At 45.2% G+C, this 20,916-nt stretch overlaps 2 protein-coding genes across 3 annotated transcripts in view; both read right to left on the bottom strand.

Annotated features, from left to right (window-relative positions):
• The window catches only part of Ism2 (isthmin 2), a 22,104-nt gene extending 15,795 nt beyond the window's left edge, over window positions 1–6,309 (bottom strand). The window contains exon 1 of one of the 2 annotated variants that reach the window (XM_031357060.1): window positions 6,101–6,309. In XM_031357060.1, coding sequence (XP_031212920.1) covers window positions 6,101–6,232 — 132 coding nt within the window. In that variant the 5' untranslated portion in view covers window positions 6,233–6,309. The remainder of the gene's footprint in view (window positions 1–6,100) is intronic. The other variant, XM_031357059.1, reaches the window with a different exon arrangement.
• Window positions 6,310–16,872: 10,563 nt separating this feature from the next.
• The window catches only part of Sptlc2 (serine palmitoyltransferase long chain base subunit 2), a 90,550-nt gene continuing 86,506 nt past the window's right edge, over window positions 16,873–20,916 (bottom strand). The window contains exons 11-12 of the mRNA XM_031357880.1: window positions 19,845–19,974; window positions 16,873–17,194 (exon numbers count right to left, since the gene is read on the bottom strand). Of these exons, the coding sequence (XP_031213740.1) occupies window positions 17,075–17,194; window positions 19,845–19,974 (250 nt within the window). The 3' untranslated portion in view covers window positions 16,873–17,074. The remainder of the gene's footprint in view (window positions 17,195–19,844; window positions 19,975–20,916) is intronic.

The following is a 20,916-nucleotide window of genomic DNA, read 5'->3' on the forward strand; positions in this document are numbered from 1 at the left end:
CTCTCTCACACACACACACACACACACACACACACACACTCCCTGGTTTGGCCAGGCAGCACTGACCCAAGTGTTTCCAGATGGGATCAGTATTCTGATCTCCTTCCCCACCACAGGGCCAAACTTGGCCACTGGCCTGTTTCTACCCTCTACTTCCTCTGTGCCTCAGGGATCAGGAGCTTGTCCCATACCAGAATCTGGACCCAGGTGTAGGTCACTGTTGTCCCTCCTTGAAGCCCAGCTCTAAGACCCATGCGCATGCACACAGAACCTGACTAAGTTGCTTTGGCCTCACAGAAAGTCTCGGCACCCAGTTGTGATATCATGGGTAGGGGGGCATGGAAACTAAGCTTCTCTTCTCCGCTCCCCTCCTGATTAGTACAGACTGTTCTACCACCCACCCTGGCACCCAGTGGAGACCTCAAACTCCTCAGTATCACGTGAGCACTGCTGGCAAAGCGCTCTGCTCCCAGTACGGGACAGGGCCCACTTGGGTTGACTGCTTTGCTCTTGCTGCTGTTGAGATTTCAAGGCACACAGCTATGCAGCCAGGCCTGCTGAGTAACTCCATGAACTGGGTCTCTGGATCTCCACAATTACCTTTTGTGCCAATCTCACATCAATCACCCTGTGCCAATGATTGGAGAAGAGGCTGGAGAGTGGCATCTGAGACTGAGACGGCAGGCAGGCAGGAGTCTGCCCTCTGAACTTCAGTGCCTTGATAACTCCAGACAGGGGTTGTACCTCAGGTGGGCTCTGTGCTGACTGTACAAGACACTAGGACACTATCATATCCTCCTTTTATATCTCTTGTTGATCTTGATCATTATAATAACTGTTATTATTATTATTATTATTATTATTATTATTATTATTATTATGAGAGAGGATCTCATGTAGTTTGGGCAGACCTCAAACTCAGTATGTAGTATAAAAAAAAAAGACTTTGAATCTTTGATCCTCCTGCCTCCACTTTTAGAGTACTGGGATTACAAGTTTGTACCATGGGCTCAGTGGTTAAGAACACACTGTCTGCTCTTCCAGAGGTCCTGAGTTCAAATCCCAGCAACCACAGGGTGGCTCACAACCATCTGTAATGAGATCTGATGTCCTCTTCTGGTGTGTCTGAAGACAGCTACAGTGTACTCATCATATACATGAAATAAATAAAATCGAAATAAATAAATAAATAAATAAATCTTAAAAAAAAAAAAAAAAAAGACAGGGTTTCTCTGTGTTGCCCTGGCTGTCCTAGAATTTGATCTGTAGACCTGGCTGGCCTTGAAGTCAGAGATCTACCTGTCTCTACCTTAAAAGCAAGCACCACCAGCATCTGGCACCGTGTCGGGCTTTATGCTGTGCTGGGGATGAAATCTAGGGTTTTGTGCAATCTAAGCAAGAACTTTGCCAACTGACCTACATCCCCAGGCTTGCTTCTGACCCTTGAAAGAGTACTTGACAGGGAAGGGGAAGGAAACTATTGAGATTAGTCTGCAGAGATCCACAGCCAGGCCTCCAGTCCCTTCTCACCCTTAACCATACCTCCTTTGTTCCCCATTGAGGGGAAGGCAGGCGGGGTCTGGAGAATCTAGAAGACCAGGGAGCGGGGCAGCTGCAGGAGGAGGCAGCCTAGATGAGGCCTAGGCTTGCTATTACATGGCCCCATGTAGCTCCCTCCAGACTGGTCACACAGAAGGGTCACCTCTACGAAAACACCTGTATCTCCAGGCTGCCCATCCTCTCTGCTCCTCTCGCACGCCATGTGGGTTTGCTTTCCTGCAGTTTTATAGACAAGGGATGAGGAGCTTTCTGCCTCCTGCCAGGTGTGACACTGCAGGTTTGTCAGGACTCACAAGATCCTTCCTCTGTTCTCAGCTCTTCTTCATCAGCCCAGCCCTTCAGAGTGCTTCCTACCACGGGGGACAAGATCCCTACTGCCAGGCGAGCTTCTGGAGCCCGTGTCCTGGGGACACCCCCAAGGACTCTGAGCCCAGAACAGACCTCACTTCTCTTTTGCTTCATTCCAGCCCCACCACCATGTCCTCTGGTCCTCTCTTAACCTTCTCACACCTTGCCAGGCATGGTTGAATGGGTGCCAGGGTAAGGCGCCCAGGGGCACAAAATTGAGTTTGGATCCTGGGTGTCTTATTGGACCCACTATCCATTTCTGCATTGCGACATGAGAATTAAATAATACCCAAGAGAGGCCAAGCTCAGTGGGTGTCTGGGTAACATCATCTTCATCTTCTTCTTCTTCTTCTTCTTCTTCTTCTTCTTCTTCTTCTTCTTCTTCTTCTTCTTCTTCTTCTTCTTCTTCTTCTTCTCCTTCTTCTCCTTCTTCCTCTTCTTCCTCTTCTTCCTCTTCTTCCTCTTCTTCCTCTTCTTCCTCTTCTTCCTCTTCTTCCTCTTCTTCTTCTTCTTCTTCTTCTTCTTCTTCTTCTTCTTCTTCATTTCCTCCTCTTCCTCCTCCTCCTCCTCTCTCCTCTTCCTCCTCCTCCTCCTCCTCCTTCCTCTTCTTTTTTTGGTTTTTCGAGACAGGGTTTCTCTGAGTAGCCCTGGCTGTTCTGGAACTCACTCTGTAGACCAGGCTGGCCTCGAACTCAGAAATCCGCCTGCCTCTGCCTCCCAAGTGCTGGGATTAAAGGCATGCGCCGCCACCGCCACCACCACCCGGCAACATTTTCTTCTTAATGGGACAGGAGGTAGAGCCATGTCCTATTGCGCCTACCTCTTAACAAATTTGGCCTCTGGCCTTGGAAATGATTATAACTTTGAGTCCAAAGGCTTCTTACTTAGACTACAGGTCACAAAACGGTTTCTTGTACCCAATTTACTGTGGATGTAAACTGAGGCTCAGCGTCAGGCCTGCTGGAGTCAAAGGTGACACATTTGGTTCACAGAGTTCCTGATTCTTCTCTGTTGGAATTACTGGGATGTTCAACCACATCTGCCTCCAGGGCCTCTGGATTTGGCAGGAGTCAGGTTTCTCAACATTGGCCAGGAGAAACAGGTGTGGTGGGCCCACATCTACAGTCCCAGCAGTTGGGAGGCTGGGTTAGGATTGTCATGAGTTCAAGGCCAGCCTGGGCTATCTAGTGAGCTCCAGGCCAGCCTAGACTTTGGGGTAAAAGCTTGTTTCAAAGAGCAACCTCCCACTCCCACCCCCAGAAATAACAACACCAAGCAAAACAAACTGACACAGCCATGGAGCTTGATGCACTTCTTCAGAAACCAAATCAGCAACAGCTGGCATTGCAACATCTGGTCAGCATCAGATAAGCAGCCTGGGACACACATGTAAAGATGTGCCAACCTCCCTGAACAGCTCTTTGTGGCCCACCTGGGTCCCATATATGTTTAACATCTCTTGAATTTGTTTTTTGTTGTTGTTGTTGCAGACGGGTTCTTGCCACATAGTCAGGAATAACATTGATTTCATGATTCCCCTGCCTCAGCTTAATTGTGGGATTATATTTTCTGGTTTTATGGATCCACTAAGGAGCTAGGTTGTTGGGTGGGTCAGTTATTTCTGACTTATCCTCGTCCCAGGGATAGCTGTCTGCATTTTCTCAAGAGGACCTTTGGCTTGAAATCACAGATTCTGGAAACATATCCATGTAGTCCCTTTCTTACTTTTCAATTATTTACTTTTGATTTTATTTATTTATTTATTTATTAGTTTTTTTTTAAAGATTTATTTATCTTATGTATATGAGTATACTGTAGTTCTCTTCACACACACCAGAAGAGGGCATTGGATCTCATTACAAATGGTTGTGAGCCACCATGTGGTTGCTGGGAATTGAACTCAGGACCTCTGGAAGAGCAGTCAGTGCTCTTAACCACTGAGCCATCTCTCCAGCCATATTAGTTTTTTTCATCCTGGAACTCTCTTTGCCTCTGCCTCCTGAATACTGGAATTAAAGGTATGCACCCCCACCGTTTGGCATATTTTGGTATTTTTTTCAGACAGGTTCTCATATGCAGCCCTAGTTCACCTACCTAGGACTTGCTAGACAAACCAAGTTGGCTTTGAACTTGAGGCAATCCCTTCCTATCCTGAGTGGTAGGATTTCAAGCCTGCACAGCCATAACTGGCTAGCCCTCTTTTTTTAATTGTGAAGAAAGTAGCTAAGTCATAAGGTTAATGACAGTCTGGGCCAGCCCCATAGGCCCTGAGCATCAATTTTTATTTTTTAATTTTAGGCACTAATTTGTGTTTAGGATTTTTGTTATTGTTTTGAGGCAAGGTTGCACTATGTAGCCCTAGCTAGCCTAGGATCCAAAGATATCTGCCTGTCTCTGCCTCTCGAGTGCTTTGATTAAAGGTGTGTGCCACTATGTCCAGCTATGTTTAGATTTTTTTTTTTAGGGCTCAGCCAGGTTCTCAGCCAGGTTCCATCCTGGGCCTAAGGACACAATTCTGACTCTAAAGTAACTCTTTCTTTCATACTAAAACATACTAAAAGTGATTGCAACACACAGTGATGAGTGTTAAGACAAAGATTAATGCCGAGCAAGCAGAAATGAAGCCAATCTATTTTTTTAAATAATTTTATCTTATTCTGAGACAGGGGTCTCATGGGGCCAGGCTGGCCTCAAACTTGCTATGTAGTTGACAGTGACCTCAAGCTTCTTGTTTTCATGCCTAAACCTCCCTAGTGCTGGGATTACAAGTCTATGTCACTATGCCCTACCAAGCCAATTTAATTTGACCACTATCATTATCCTCAGGTTAGCAGTGAGACTAAAAGCCTCTGATTTTTGGGTGTTTGTTTTGTCGTTGTTGCTATGGTAGTTGTTTCTAGTTATTCATTGTTTTGCTTTGTTTTTCTTTGAGACAAATGTGGCTATGTAGCTCAGACTAGCCCGAGACCCTACATGGCACATATTGGCCTCACACGAGGTCTCTTACTCCAGACTCCGGAATGCTAGAAATCCAGGCTCAACAGTACATCCAGGTCAGAAATCCCTGTATTTGTCCACATCGGTGTCTCAACAATGGCCAGGTAGATAGATATGTGCCCCTCGGAAAACATTTGGCAGCATCTGGCCCTATGGCAGTGGCTAGGAACAGGATAGGCATCTTACAAAGTTCGAGACAGCTGTCCCCAGGACTACAAATTCCAGGTCCCGGAATGAAGGTAGCAGCCCTACTACAGCCCTATAATTTACAGGATGCATCCCTACTTGGGGAAGCTAGGAACTTGAGGAGAAAAGGAAAATGTCTTAGAGATGACCATGGTTTGTGATATTTAAGGGCCATAGGATGTAAACTTAAGGGAGCCTTCCCATCCTCTGAAGGGCTCAGGGAGCCTGGGCTCTAACAATATGGCCCAAACTCCTGCCTAAGTCTTGCATTTAGCATCTCTTGTTTCCTGCAGGTCCTGGACCCTCAGTTTCCCCATCTTGGGAATGGGGGTCTTCCTCCAGAACAGCTCCAGGCAAGAAGAACCCATCAGGCTGGCTTTTGCATACAAACAAGCCTCCATGGAAATGGGGACGGGGATGGGAAGTGCCCACAAAAACTGTGAGAGGAGGGCATAAGGTTAGATAGACCGCAGAGATTGGTGACTGAAACAGTGTTTCTAACACTGCCAGCACTCTTTCGCCTTGCTCTTCTATCTTGAGACCCACATTTTTTGAAGAAATGCTGGCTGACAGCTCACACCCAGCAAGGTGCAGAACGCCCTTAACTACCTCAGCCTGTCTCAACTCCCAGTGGAAAACCCCGGAACCCTTGGTTAGAATTAAGGAGCTGCTGCAGGGGAATAACCTAGCCCAAGTCGGTAGCCCCAGGCCACCGCTCCACAGAGCTCTGGAATCTCCTCTCTCCACTTTAGCGTGGCTTCTCAGGGGTGTGCCCGCTGCAGGTGATGTTTGCTCGGGGCGAGGAAGGGGTGGATAGGACCCAGGAAGCCGGGCCACTGCAGAGCAGGCAGGCACCACAGTCTACTTTTCCCTCTTCAGCAAGTACGTTACGGCGCCGCCAGGGCTCGCGGCCACGCGTGGGAAGTGTAAACTCCTGCGGGCTCAGTGCTCCTGGCCATCCTCCCGGTACCCATCCCGCTCCGTCCCTCCAGTCCCGCTCATCACTCACCTCCGCCATCCTCGAGTGGCCGTGGGGCCCGGGACCTCGCTTCCTCAGTGGGAGCCCTCGGCCAGTGGCCAACAGCGCGGTCAGCAGCATCAGGGCGCGCGGGAGCCGCGCTCCGCTGGGCGGTGGCCGCATCGTGTCTCTTCGAGGCTGCTCTGCCGGAGCCGCTGGGCTCGGGAGCGCGGGCTGCGGCGCAGGCTCCGTCCAGTCGCGCGGGGACCTCGCGAGGAGCGGCGGGAGCGCGCGCTCGGGTGCGCGCGTCCGGTGAGCACGGCTCTGCGAGCTTGGTCAGTGGCCCCGATGTCTCTCCCTCCCCCATGCGCCCACCCCCCGCGCCCTCGCTGTCCCCAGGGGCCCCTCGGCGCTCGCGGACTGGTCCGGGCTCCCCGGGGCGGCCCCTTTGATCTGGCGGGCACCCCGCCCTCAGTCCCCGCCGCTGTCGCCGTCGCGGCCCCAAGCGAATTCCTGTTCCCGGGAAGTCGGGGGCCCCACGATGTGCGCCCCGCGCGGCCACTGCTGAGGGGCGAGGAGGCTCTGCGGCGCCACCGGAGCGCTTCCCGACAGCGCAGGCGACAGCCAGCCACCCTAACTAGCCCGGGCCTCACTGGCAGGGACGCGCGACTGACCGGCGGCGAGCGCTGTGAGTCTTTGGAACTTAGGCAGAAGTGTGCGTGCAGCCAGGTAGGTTTGCGAGGGAGGGGGCTTTGGAAGTTCCCAGCGTCGCCTGGGATAAGGAGCTTGCCGCTACCCTGCGGTCCCAGCTCCCGGTCCCCTTTCAGCTTTTAGGAGTGTCCGAACCTGGAGACCACACAAGCCACAGTCCCAGAACAGCGGTTGGGGTGTGGTGGGGGTAAGCCTGAGTGCAGGGGTCGGAGGATCTGTCCTGCAGCTGGTGTCACTGATCCTTGGGACGGATGGTCCAGCCCTTTCTGCCAGACCTTCGGGTTGGATCTTCACCGTAAGCTACTGAGCAGCGACCTCTGGGCAACTAGAATTCCGGAGCTGTGGCTTAGACCAAGTGGTGGGATGCGAATGGGAAAGTATGCAATCAAGGTGATGCCCACCTGGGATGGACGCGGGAGGGAGCCTGGAAGCGAACCTGGGACAGTGGAGAGGGTGGCTAGTATGACCAAGCTGTGGTCTACAACCACTCAGGAGTGCCTGAAGCAGAGTTGGAACTCTCAGAGCTGCGCTGGGCTTTGTTGTTGTTTTGTTTTTATTTGGTATTGTTTTGAAATTGCTCCTGCTCTCCACAGCAGCAGAATTGAATGGTGACGCAGGGGGTGACAGCCTGAGTGTGGGGTCCTGTCAAAGGGGTTGAAATACTGGCAATTTCGCATGATCCAACTAAGAAGAGGCCTGCCTGGTATGTGATAAACACTCAAATGTTAGAGAACAGAATTTTAGCCTGTGAGTGGCTTCTAAATCAAGCTGGTGTCACTAGACTAAAGGTTAGGCTTTAAATTTTTTTTTAAATTATTTATTTGTTTGTTTGTTTGTTTGTTTTTTGTTTTTCGAGACAGGGTTTCTCTGTGTAGCCCTGGCTGTCCTGGAACTCACTCTGCAGACCAGGCTGGCCTCGAACTCAGAAATCCACCTGCCTCTGCCTCCCAAGTGCTGGGATTAAAGGTGTGCACCATCACTGCCAGGATAATAATTTATTTATTTATTTTATGTACATGTGTACACTGTCGATGTCTTGAGACACACAACAGTGGAGGACAACGGATCCTATTACAGATGGTTGTGAGCCACAATGTGGTTGCTGGGAATTGAACTCAGGATCTTTGGAAGAGCAGCCAGCGCTCTTAACCACTGAGCCATCTCTCCAGCCCCCTAAATTTTTTTTTTTTTTTTGGAATAAATACTTTCACATCTTCTGCCAATATTTTAGTCATACTTTTGACACTTTCTACCAGATTAAAGTGACTTTGAAGATGATGAGCTTGTTCAGTCACGCATTCATTCATTCATTCATTCATTCATTTTGTTTCCATGTCACTAACTGCTTCTCCACTACAAGCTACTCCCCTGGTCTGGACTGTCTGAATAAGCAAACGGATACTGTTGGACCTACTTCTGATCTCATATCACTCCCACCATGAAACTGATATCTTTTCTAATTTTCATTGAGATATAGTTTAAAAATAATAAAATATATCCATGTTTAGGGCTGGAGTGGGGAGTTTGTGCTAAGTGATGGTTGTCCTTACCAGCACCCACAGCTACAGTGGGTTGATTTTTTAAATTTTTTTTTTGTTTGTTTTTGTTTTTTGAGACAGGGTTTCTCTGTATGGCCCTGGCTGTCCTGGAACTCACTCTGTAGACCAGGCTGGCCTCCAACTCAGAAATCTGCCTGCCTCTGCCTCCCAAGTGCTGGGATTAAAGGTGTGTGCCACCGCCCGGCGGTTTTTTAAATTTTTATTTATTTGTTTATTCATTTAATTTTTGAGAAAGGGTCTCACTATGTAGCTCTGGCTGTCCTGGAACTCACAGGGACACCCTTCCTGCCTCCCTACTCTACACCTCTAGTGCAAAGATTAAAGGCATTGGCCACCATGCCTGGGTCTACAGTGGACTGAATGAGATTGGTCCCCATAAGTATGTTTGAATAGTTGGTCCTCAGTTGGTGGAATTGTTTGGGAAGAATTTAGGAGGTATGCCACTGCCGGAGAGATTTGAGGTTTCAAAAGACTCAAGGCTTCCCAGTGTGTTCCCTGCTTCCTGTTTGTGGGTTAGGATGTAATCTCTCAGCGGCTGCTGCAGCACCCAACCTGCCTGTCTTCTGCTATGGGCTCCGCCAGGATGGTGATGGACTCTTATCCCTCTGAGGCTGCAAGCCCCAAATAAACTCTTCTGTAAGTCGGCTAAGGTATTTTATCACAGCAACAGAAAATTAACTAAACAACCATCTGGAATTCCAATTTTAGGGAATCTGATACCCACTTCTGGCCCCCACTGGGCACTAGGCATGCACATGTGCACAGACATACATGCAGGCAAATAGGTAAAATTTAAAGTAATATATCTATTTTAACTATTTGGCTCAGTGAGTTTTAATAAATGTATAGACTCCCATGAGTGAGTGAGGTGGCTCAACTGGTAAAGGTACTTGCTGTCCACCTCCTGACTTCTATCCCGGGAATCCACATATCCGAAGGAGACAACCAACTCCCATAAGTTGCCCCATGTAACATGTATGTGTGCATTTTTAAAATGTATATACGAGGGCTGGCGAGATGGCTCAGTGGGTAAGAGCACTAACTGCTCTTCCTTAGGTCCTGAGTTCAATTCCCAGCAACCACATGGTGGCTCACAACCACCACTAATGAGATCTGAACGCCCTCTCCTGTAGCTGTCTGAAGACAGCTACAGTGAATTACGCCGCAGTGTGCTGGACCAGCAGCGGTCCCGAGTTCAATTCCCAACAGCCACACACATGATGGCTCACGGCCATCTGTACAGTTACAGTGTACTCATACACATAAAATAAATAAAATAAATCTTTAAAATGTATATATGAATGTGACCCTCATAGCTGAGGCATAGAATTTCTTGATTTTTCTCTGTGCTATATGAAGAAGAAAAAAAATTGCATGAGAATTTTGAGGGAACAAAAATTTGAGAAACCCTGCACTGTCCACAGGCAGTATACATCCTTACCCTTCTTCTCATGACCCAATGCTAGTCTACCATTGTCTTTGACTATATTGCTACATGTTATAATCAGTAATAAAACAAAATGACTTGTCTATGGGGATGTAAATTCTGTCCTGTCTCATAGAAATTCAGTTGCTGTCTACCTGAAATACAGAAGAAATCAGTTCTACCTTCATTTTTCATTTATTTATTTATTTATTTATTTATTTATTTATTTATTATATGTAAGTACACTGTAGCTGTCTTCAGACACACCAGAAGAGGGCATCTGATCTCATTACGGATGGTTGTGAGCCACCATGTGGTTGCTGGAAATTGAACTCAGGACCTTCGGAAGAGCAGTTCGTGCTCTTGCCCGCTGAGCCATCTCTCCAGCCCTCTTTTTTTTTTTTTTCTTAAAGATTTATTTTATTTATATGAGTACACAGTAGCTGTCTTTAGACATACCCAAAAAGGGCATCAGATCCCATTACAGATGGTGGTGAACCACCATGTGGTTGCTGGAGAATTGAACTCAGAACCTCTGGAAGAGCAGTCAGTGCTCTTAACCTCTGAGCCATCTCTCCAGCTCCTGCCTTCATTTTTCTAATACTGCTTATTAGAAGTAAGCAAATTTCTTCCATATTTTACTTCCTCATTAACAAGTTAGACTCTTTGCATGTGTTTTATTTCTATGAGGAAATCATGATGTTGGACAGTAGTGGCACATGCCTTTAATCCCAGCACTTGGGAGGTAGGGGCAGGCAGATCTGTGGGTTTAATGGTAGCCTGGTTTACAGAGTGAGTTTCAGGACAGCTAGGGCTACATAGACAAAGCCTGTGTCAAAAAATTACCCTTCCAAAATTTTTTTAACTTTATGTGCATGGATGTTTTAGCTGCATCTATGTGCCACATGCATGCCTAGTGCCTGCAGTGGCCAGGAAAGGGTACTAGATTCTCTGGAACCGGAGTCACGGTTGTGAGCTTCCATGAGTGTGCTGGGAATTGGACCTGGTCCTCTGGAAGAACAGCTAGTGCTCTTAACAATTGAGTTATCTCTCCAGCCTGTATTTTTAGTGAATTTGTTGATTTTTTTTTGAGATATTCTTCAAATGTGTATATTTGTGTGGTGTACATGTGAGGATGTCAGATGCTCATTTTATTTGCTGAGGGAGGGTCTCTCTCTCTCTGAACGCGGAACTCACAGTTTCATCTAGTCTAGCTAGCTAGCATTAGTGGGTGCTAGGAATCTGAACTCTGGCAGGCAAGCACTTTAAAATTCACTGAACTACTTCCCCAGCCCTATCATTTCATATTTAGATCTATAATCTATTTAATTAGATTATTGTATATGAAGGTTAAAGGTCCTCCTTCCTCTCGTAGCTCCAATGCTCCTAGCTGCAACAATTGTAATTTCTTCACTGAAGTACTTTGGATCTCTTGTTGAAATCCTGACCACATCACACTTTGAGTCTGTTTCTGGACTCTGCCAAGTTTAGTGATCTATAGGCACCCTAATGCCAAGAACATTACAGTGTTTTGTTTGTTTTAAAAAGACTTCAGGGGCTAGTGAGATGGCTCAGCAGGTAAGAGCACTGACTGCTCTTCTGAAGGTCCTGAGTTCAAATCCCAGCAACCACATGGTGGCTCACAACCATCCGTAATGATATCTGATGCCCTCTTCTGGTGTGTCTGAAGACAGCTACAGTGTACTTACATATAACAATAAATAAATCTTAAAAAAAAAAAAAAAAAGACTGCCGGGCAGTTGTGGTGCATGCATTTAATCCCAGCACTTGGGAGGCAGAGGCAGGTGGATTTCTGAGTTCGAGGTCAGCCTGGTTTACAGAGTGAGTTCCAGAACAGCTAGTGTTACACAGAGAAAGCTGTCTTGAAAAACCAAAAAATAAAATAAAATAAAATAAAATAAAATGGCAATAAAATAAGCCATTGTTTAGCCAATTTATTCTAAGTCCTTTGTATTTATATACAAATTTTATCAACTTGTCAATGTTGCTATCTTTTTCAACTGTCACATTTTTTTTAGCCAGCAAGATAGCTCAGTTGGTAAAGGCATTTTGCTACTAATCCTGATACACTGTATCCAGTGCTTGAATCCCATGTGACAGAGGAATGCCTTCTACAAACTGTCCTCTGACCACATGTGAACTGGCATGAACACACAAATCATAAATATGAAAGAACAAAATAAAAAAAAAAACCTTTTCATTGTTTTCCCCACAGATAAAATACCCCCTGGGCCCCCTTGCAAAGACAGTGTAGCTGCCCTGGACTTCTAGCTCCAAACTTGCAATGATCCTCTTGCCTCTACTTCCCAACTGAGGTCTTTTAATGTATTCCATTTCCTCAGGGGGGGATTTTCTGTTACCTGTTTCTGTTATCACTTTTGGGTTGTCTGCCCAAGTCCTTAGCGGTTTGTAAGGTATGTTCACACACTTGTTCACCAGACACAGGAGCCACATCTGTCTTTTTGTCATTGCTGGCCCAGTGCACTTACTGGCATCAAGGTGAATGCCTGACATTTATTAGTTGAATGAATAAAGGCAGGTGTCTATTTCTGAATATTTTATTAGGGAAAAACAATATGGGATGATTCATCTCAAGTAGGTCTGCTTTAATTCTTAACATGCACTCTGAAAATGGATATCCTCCACAACCTACTATGTATAGCTTCACAGTCATCCAATATAAAATAAAATAAAGAAAAATAAAACATCTGGCAAGAAGGTAGGAGGCTACAGAAGAGTGATTATTTGTAAGACATTACTAAAATTAAAAATCTCACATTCTCAGAGGATAAGAACATTACAACAATGAAAAGGGTTCGAGTCACAGTACACCTTGCAGACTCCAGCCTACAGTAACTTGGTCAGTGGGAAAACGTGGATCAACAAGACCATCCTAATTCAACTCTCCCGTAGACACCTGTTCTCTTCTCTTCCCCCATCGCTTACTGTTAGCTGCTTTTGTACAGAGAGGGGTCATCAAGACTGTGGGCATGCAGGCTAAACTAACAGGAGAGGTTTCCGTGTCCTGTGAAGAACGAACCAGTAAGGAAGCTCTGAATTCCAACTATTGCCTAAGGTAATCCTGACATACAATGTTAAGGGGGAAGGTAACTCCATCACTTGGTGCTACATCCACCACTCAGGATCTGTACAAGAATTACCTGGGACTTGTGCTGGACTTTGAGTTCACTGGAGCTCCTTGCACATGTGCAGAGGGCACAGAAAAGAGACACTGAGTACATCAGGGTGCTGTTCTTGCAAGCACCATTCCATCAACAACTGCTCCCAAAGAATAAAGCTTTAGGCGTTGCTTCTTTAAAAACAGTGACACGGGGCAAGAGCCACAGCATCCTTCAGGGTTGGCTTGTTATAATTCATCACACTAGAAACAGTAACAGTTTAAGGCCATATCATAGTAAACAAAATCTTGCTCACAGCTTCCTGACACCAGGCTGCTCCTAAGGGTGGACTGTGAGTGTGAATCTTCAGACTCCGCAAAGATGAAAATGCTCATCATTAGGGCTTAAGCAGGTTCCCATTTCCTTCCTAGAAACCTTTCAATCTACAGCAAAAAGCATCTTAGAAAATAGAAGTCACTGAAAACTACAACAGAAATAGCCTTTGGTAGGCAAGATAGAGGATCACTTGTGGGCCTTTCTCTGTACCCTTTGAGCTGGCTAGAAGTCCAAGTACACATTTCATGTGGATAAGGCAGAGAAAGGACATGCTTTTCTCCACATGGAAGGTATTTTGATTGACTGGCTTAATGGATTAAGATGCCTGCTGGGTACTGAGTTTACTGTTAAGCATAGGTTCTGGAACTGGGGGTGGGAGGGGCTTATATATTAATTGATAAACTGCCAAGCAGAATCCTGATTTAATAAACCCCTCCCCTTCATAGCTCCAGGCTAAAATGATTTTATTTGTGAGAAATACTTGACAGCTCCCGATCAGCACAACACAGGAAGAGAGGAAAACCTACTGCTCTCCTTTCCCTAACTAGCCCCATATTGGAAGCAAAGAGGCACAAATACCCAGCTGCATCTTAGCTAGAACACTGGGAGAACAGCGTCCTGACTTTAAGTCTTAGCAATCCGCTCTTTTTTTATTTTCTGGAGAGTCTCACTTTGTAGCACAGAATAATCTAGAAGTTCCACTTGCTTCTGTCTTCTGAGTACTGGACTTGCAGGTGTGTACCATACCTGACCCATAGCAACCGTTTATTTACATTTCTATGGGTTTTGTCAAAATACTGCAATTAGGTAGATTCCTCAATTTGGAAAACCAGGTGATAGCAGGTACCATTTCCCGCTTTGTCTAAAAAGTCAAGAAATCTAAGCCTGATGTTTATCCTGCTTTTTGCAAGATATATTAATTACACACCAGGTAATGTGGCTATACCTTGCCAGTCATCAGAGACTCAGATATGGATGCCCTTAACTAGTAAGGGAAAAAAACACTGAAGTGCATTGTTGTGCATGCAAGGAGCAGGCTGTCTGCCCTCCAGCTCCCCAAATGCTGCACCAGCACTTGTCAGTCTTCTCTGGAGGCAGAATCCCAACCACAAAGAAGACAATCCAGAATGAGGGAGGAGTAAAGGATCAGAGGCAGATCTCTATGAGGATGCTTTACCCTTCAGCCTAGGAGAGGGTGTGAGTCAGAAGTGTTGAAGACAGTGAATGAAGGGTGGAAGGGGGCTGGTTACTGGTTTTCCCCCAGGTTTTATTTATTTACCTCTATTTTATGTATTTTGCCTACATGTATGTCTATGCGAGCGTGTCAAATCTTGGAGTTACAGACAGTTGTGGGCTGCCATGTGGGTGCTGAGATTTGAACCTGGGTCCTCTGAAAAAGAAGTCAGTGTACCCAACCACTGAGCCATCTCTCCAGCTACAAGGGCTGGAATCCTTAAAACAAGGATACTATAAAGAGGAGATATTCACTGCCCTTGCCCCTCAGGCTAAATCTTCTGCATGATTCTGATTATCTTCTGGATCCTGATGTGAACTGTGAAGGGGTCTTACAAACACAGAATGAGTAAGGACATTGATAAATGAAAAGGATGAGGCAAAGTACAGTTAGTTGGCTTTGGTGGTGATTGCAAATGCCTGAATCTATTTAAGGCCCAGACTTCTACTCACTCTCAAATGTCAGACTAATATACACTATCTCCCCCAATTTTTGGATTATAATCACCTATGACATGACTGGGTCAGAGATTTCTATTACAGATTTACAAAAAACCAGCCACATACACAGGGTATAAACCATTTTGTCCTCTAGAAAGTAGAGATCATGGGTAGATCACAGGGGTTTTGTCTCTTCAAAACAAACAAACAAACAACAAAAAACCAACCAACCAACAAACAATAATAAAAAACTTTAACTTAGTTACATTTAGCCCGAAATAAACTTTGCACCAAGAGATACATACAAAAAAATTTAGATGCCTGTAATAGCATTTTAATTTGAAGTGATTTCATGTAAGCTAAAAGACTAGCAGGCATGTTCATTGCTTAAAGTTTGTTACTTTTGCAAGCCCTATCTACAAGTCTACATCATTAAATAGTAAGTGCTGTGCAAAATACTTGGTATTCCAGTGGGATTCTGCGGGGGGAAAGTGAGGAAAGAATTTGATCTTTATTGGACTTAGTTATGGGATCTTTTTATTCTCTCTCTCCCTCTCCAGGTTTCACTATGCAGCCCAGGCTGTCCTGGAACTCTGTGTAGACCAGGCTGACCTCAAACTGAGATCAGCCTGCCTCTGCCTTCTGAGATCTAGGATTAAAGGCGTAGGTTATCACACTCAGCCTTATCACCCATTTCTATTCTTTAAAAAATCCACATACAACTTTAGAACATCAAGGGCTAAAAGCTCACAGATGCCAGGAGGGCCAAAGATACCAGATCCGAGGTATGAAAACAGAGCTTCATGAAAGATACTGCTTTTCTGGCCCGGGGCCTGCAGCTTACAGGCCCCCAGAAGAACTGGCCTTGGGCATCTTTATCAGTAATAAGAGTAATTGTAAAGAATGACATACAGAATGTACTCTGAACAGTTCTTTCTCACATTCTGTTCTCAACCCTTCCTTCTAACCCTTGATCACTACTAAAGGTAAATCCATCCAATAAAGCCAAAAGTTCTCTTCAATTAAGTTTTGGTCAAAAGAAAAAAAAATTAACTTTAAAATGGTGCTCATCAGATGTGGTCTTTGGTCAAGCAGCACAAAGCTCTAATAAAGTCCCTGACCTGGTGGTGACAGGAAAACAGAGGCTATTCCAGTTTAAGAAAGAGGTATTTGATCAGAATTCCTCAAAGGGGGAAAAATACAATGGAAGCACAAAGAGAAGCCAGCCCAGGGGCACAGGAGGAGGAGGAGAACTGGCCTTTGGAAGAGCACTGTTCAGGTGGGTCAGCATCTACACGGAAAACTTATACCACTAATTGTGAAGGGGAACATGAGCAGAAGACTGACCAACACTTGCCTTTAAGGGTCAAATCTTAATCTGGACCCAGAACCAGCAAGAGGCTGCTGTAACTTTGGAGGAGGGAAGCCTTAGGCTTAGATCTCAGGAGAACCAGAACGTTGGATACATCTTCAGCCTATTACTGACCATACAAAGAAAGCTCTGATAGTGAATAGATTATTTGGTGAGCAGAACAAAAAAAAAAAGAGAGAGAGAGTGTCAGTCAGGAGGTACTTGGCCAGGAGGGAGCCACATAAGCTTTCTGGCCTTGGTAACAGTTACCTTAAGACTAAAGACAGAATGCTTTGGTTGATTAACTTGACTGGTTAAATAGGGATTACAAGGCGGGCAACCTCTGAGACCTGGGCGGAAAGTCAGCAGAAGGCACTTGCTCCTTAGGGAGAGGGCCAGTGAGGCTCGAGGCTGGAGAGCCAGGGCCTGAAGTAAGTCTTGACAGATCCAAGCCTATGAGGTGACTGCAGCGGGGAATGCCTGTTCCAGAAGCCACAGGCAAGGGTCAGCGTGATTTCACAAGTAGAATAGTTAGAAAATAAAACATTTTTTAATGGACAAAGTAGATATATATATAATGTGTGTGTGTGTGAGACTTAGCAAACAAAGGAAGAATGTGAAGCAGCTTTTTTTTTTTTTTTTTTTTTTTTTTTTTTTTTTTTTTACTATTTACAAAATGCCATTTGGAGTGGAGGTGGCCACCTTCAGTAGCTTCAGAAATGTCTTTCACATGAAGTGGTCACTGAAGTGTGGTTCCTGGAATTGGCTCAGAAAGGCCACACACTGTCCTGGGAGGAAGTATCCCCCTCTAGGGAGCACCAGAAAGGCTCAGTCTTCTGTCTCCTCATAGGTAGTCTCATCAAAGGGCCTGTCCAATAGAGGCACCAGCCGATGGCGAGAGTACTTTAGTTGCAGCAGATCTCCAACTTCATCTATCTCCTTCAAAGCCTGAAAAACATGAGAGAGAAGTCAGCCACCCGGTCCAGCAGGGTACCAGTGCACCCATGGCTCTCCTGAGCAGAAACATCAGTGGCAAGGTTATCTTGGTGGGACACACTGAATCCAGATACTCAGGAAAGCCTGCCCACAGCTGTGGTAGGAACAGCATCTGAACAAGAGCTAAGGCCCAGCTATCAAACTGGGCTCAGTATCCAAGTATACAAGGGTATGATTTTTCTAAGTGTAATGTGTTTGCAGGGAAGGGAACAGGCTTCCTGTTGGGATTATAGCTAGAAAGCACACCCTGGGTCTGTGATTGGCTCAGCAGGTAAAGGCACCTCTATAGTCTCACAACCTAAGCCTAATCCCTGGGACCTACATGATAAAGAATCAACTTCTCCAACTTTCAAGTCATGAGTGTTCAAGCCCAATCTCAAACATACAACAGATAAAAAGTGTGCCCCGGTATTGTAAAAGGAAATGTGTGCTTTAGAACTGCTTACCAGCATAAAGGTAAGTACTTATTCTCAGTTGTCTACCCAAGTCCTGATGTTGAGACTGCAGTGGGCCCCGTGCACACTGCCTCCCAAGCGCTGGGACTAAGGTCTGTACCACCATGCCTGGCTTGAGACTCCCTTTTCATTTGGTTATTGCTGGAATCTGGAAATACTAACGCCGTGCAAGGATATTCTACCTGACAGCTCTACCAAAACCATTTATTAGCTCTAACAGTCTTTGTCCTTCCCATTTTTCAGAACAGCTTTATTGATTCTGTATTTTTTTTAAAGATTTTGTTTATTTATTATATGAAAGTAGACTGTGGCTGTCTTCAGACACACCAGAGGTCATCAGATCTCATTATGGATAGTTGTGAGCCATCATGTGGTTGCTGGGATTTGAACTCAGGACCTTTGGAAGAGCAGTCAGTGCTCTTAAACCGCTGAGCAATCTCTCTAGCCTGACTCTGTATTTTTAATTATTTATAGACACACACACCCCAACTTAAAAAGAAAAACCATGAATTTGAATAAGAGCAAGAGCACTGGAGGGGATGGAAGGAGAAAAGGGAAGGGGAAATGATGTAATTATAATCTCAAAAAAATATAAATAAGTTAGTATAGAAAGTTTTACTATCTAAAAATAGTACTCCAACTAGAGAAAAAAAGGGGATCAATATGCTGGACCAACTGGGTAATGTCAAAATCTGATAAGAGCAGGCTCACACGTAACACCTGCAGTTTACAATGCCGGAGTATCATGCTGGTCACTTAAAGAATGAAGATCAATCACTAGTAAAGTATTCTAATAAAAAACATCTTGCTCTTGCTCTCTGTCTTGCTTCTCTCTTGCCCTCTTGCTCCCCATCTCCCCAGTCCCTTCCCCCATCTCCCCATCATGTGGTTATGGTCTCTCCATCATGTGGTCATGGCCATGCTTCTCTACTCTCTCCCTCTCTCTGCCTTTCTACAATATACGCCCTAAAACCAAAAAGTCTTTTTTTCCTGTTTTGTTTTGGAGAAAGTTTTTTTTTTAACTTATCCCAGGCAGGTTTCAAACTTGCAACCCTCCTGCTTCAACCTACTAAATGCTGGCATTACCAAAGGCACACATTATTAAGCCCAGGTAAGGAATATATTTTTAATGAGAGAAATTTCATTCTGTAGATACTGGCAAGAAAGGTCAAAAGTCTTTAGCTGTTAAGAAACAGAAAGTGTTAGCTAGCTAGGCATGGTGTTGCATCCTTTAGTCCCAGCATTCTGGAGATAGAGGCACATGGTCTCTGTGAGTTCAAGACCAGCTTGGTTTACATAAAGAACTCCAGGATAGCCAGAACTACATAGGAAGACCCTGTCTCAAAATATAAAATGAAACAAACAAAAATGTCAATGAGACTGTTATGGTACTTTTAGAAACAGGAGTTTGCAGAATTCATTAAGATTAGCAGATCTTAGCTGGCATCATTACACAAGTCTGTAATCTCAGTGTTGGGAGGCAGACACAGGCAGGTCTCTGTGAGTCGCAGACCACCCTGTGTCCAAAAAAGAAAACAAAGGAGCACAGTATCGACTCCCCTCAAACCAACCCACAATGAAACCATTACTAGTTTAAAGAATTTGCTATTTGCTCTGTGTGTGTGTGTGTTGGGGAGTGTCTTAGGGCTCAAGGGGACACCCAGCAAGGTTCCTTTAGCTGGGACCAATATATAGCAGCCACACATGGAGGAAAAGCTTGTAAGTGTAACATCAAAGGAGAAAGCGTAAATTACAACAGCTGGAAAGGGACCTTCACCTTTAGATCCATGAGGAAGGAAACAACAGTGCAGGTGGAGGCTGACCTGAGTGAGGAAGCTCAAACCTACAGTGCCAGCAGCCAGGATGTTGAGGCAGGAGGATCTCCAGTGTAGGTACGTAGTGAGTTCTGCAGCAACCGTGACTACTTATTGAGACCCTGTCATCAAACAACACAGAGGAAGACAGCTCTCCAGAACGTGGACCTGGATTTGGTGGGTGATTTAGAAGATTCTGCAGTTGTTTAGAAGGGGCCATTTCAATAGCACTGCCACCGCTGCCTCAGCAGCCAGGTCCCAGGTGCTCAACAACATCAGGTGACTAAACCGTCTGATACATAACCTCTTTCAGTATTGATCAAAGGTACTTACCGTGTCAAGTATTTCTTTGGTATGAGCTGCTGACAGGCAAAATCTGGCTCTGGACTCGATGATTGGGGTAGCCGGAAATCCCACCACGACTACACCAATGTTCCGCTTCAGCATCTCTCTTCCAAAGGCGCTACAAAGGGAAACCAGGAAAAAAACCAATGATTGCAGCTGGGCATGGTGACATGGCCTTCAATCCCAGCACTTGTTCTAGGCTAGCCTGATCTACAGAGTTAGTTCTAGTATAGACAGAGAAATTCTGCCTCCAAAAAGAAAACCAAAACCAAACAACAACCACAAAAAAGAAATAGCAGCCAGTACCAGGTCTTGCTGGCCTGGGTATTTGACTATACTTAAACACTTAAAACTGGTGCTCTAAAAATTCCGTTTATCCAGTTCTGTTAGCCATTCCTTCACAAAGGTAGAAGAGTGTAACTGGAAAGGACTAATTCTGATAAAGTTTGCTTTAGGTAGGTGATGGCCCGCTCCTGAAGTGTAATAGTGGTTAAGATATTAAAATAAGTCTGTTATAACCTCAGTCCTCCTTTTAGTATGTTTGCGAGGACAGAGGACCTGTGTAACAGGGACATCTCTGCTGCAGCTAGGGTGGCTGGCTGACTGGAATTACAGAAACAAAAACAAAAAACCTACTTAGGGCTAAAACTACTTCTAGGGTACAGGCTGTTTGAGGCTCTGTAGGTCAGTAGGTTACTCAAACTCTACAATTGTTATACAACAACTTCATTACAGTTGTCTTGTGGCCTTATTCTACATCTGAATCTTGACTAAATAATGAATTCTAACTTGGTTTTGTTTTGTTTACCAAATTATGCTTTCTGTTTTATGTTTTTATTGGCTACTTGACTCATGTTCACTCTTCCCTTGGTTTGCTCACAGTTTGGGAATAAAAGAGAACCCTGCCATGGCAGGTTCGCACCTGTAGGATTAAAGGGGACGCACCTTCCATCCTAGAGCTTGGGAAGTAGAGCTCAGTCTACACAGTGAATTCCTGGCCAGCTAGGGCTACATAGCAACATTTTCTTTCAAAAAGGCTTGCAAGTAAGAAAAAAAAATC

Source organism: Mastomys coucha, unplaced genomic scaffold, assembly GCF_008632895.1.
Source record: "Mastomys coucha isolate ucsf_1 unplaced genomic scaffold, UCSF_Mcou_1 pScaffold6, whole genome shotgun sequence".
In the NCBI taxonomy this organism is placed as follows: Eukaryota; Metazoa; Chordata; class Mammalia; order Rodentia; family Muridae; genus Mastomys; species Mastomys coucha.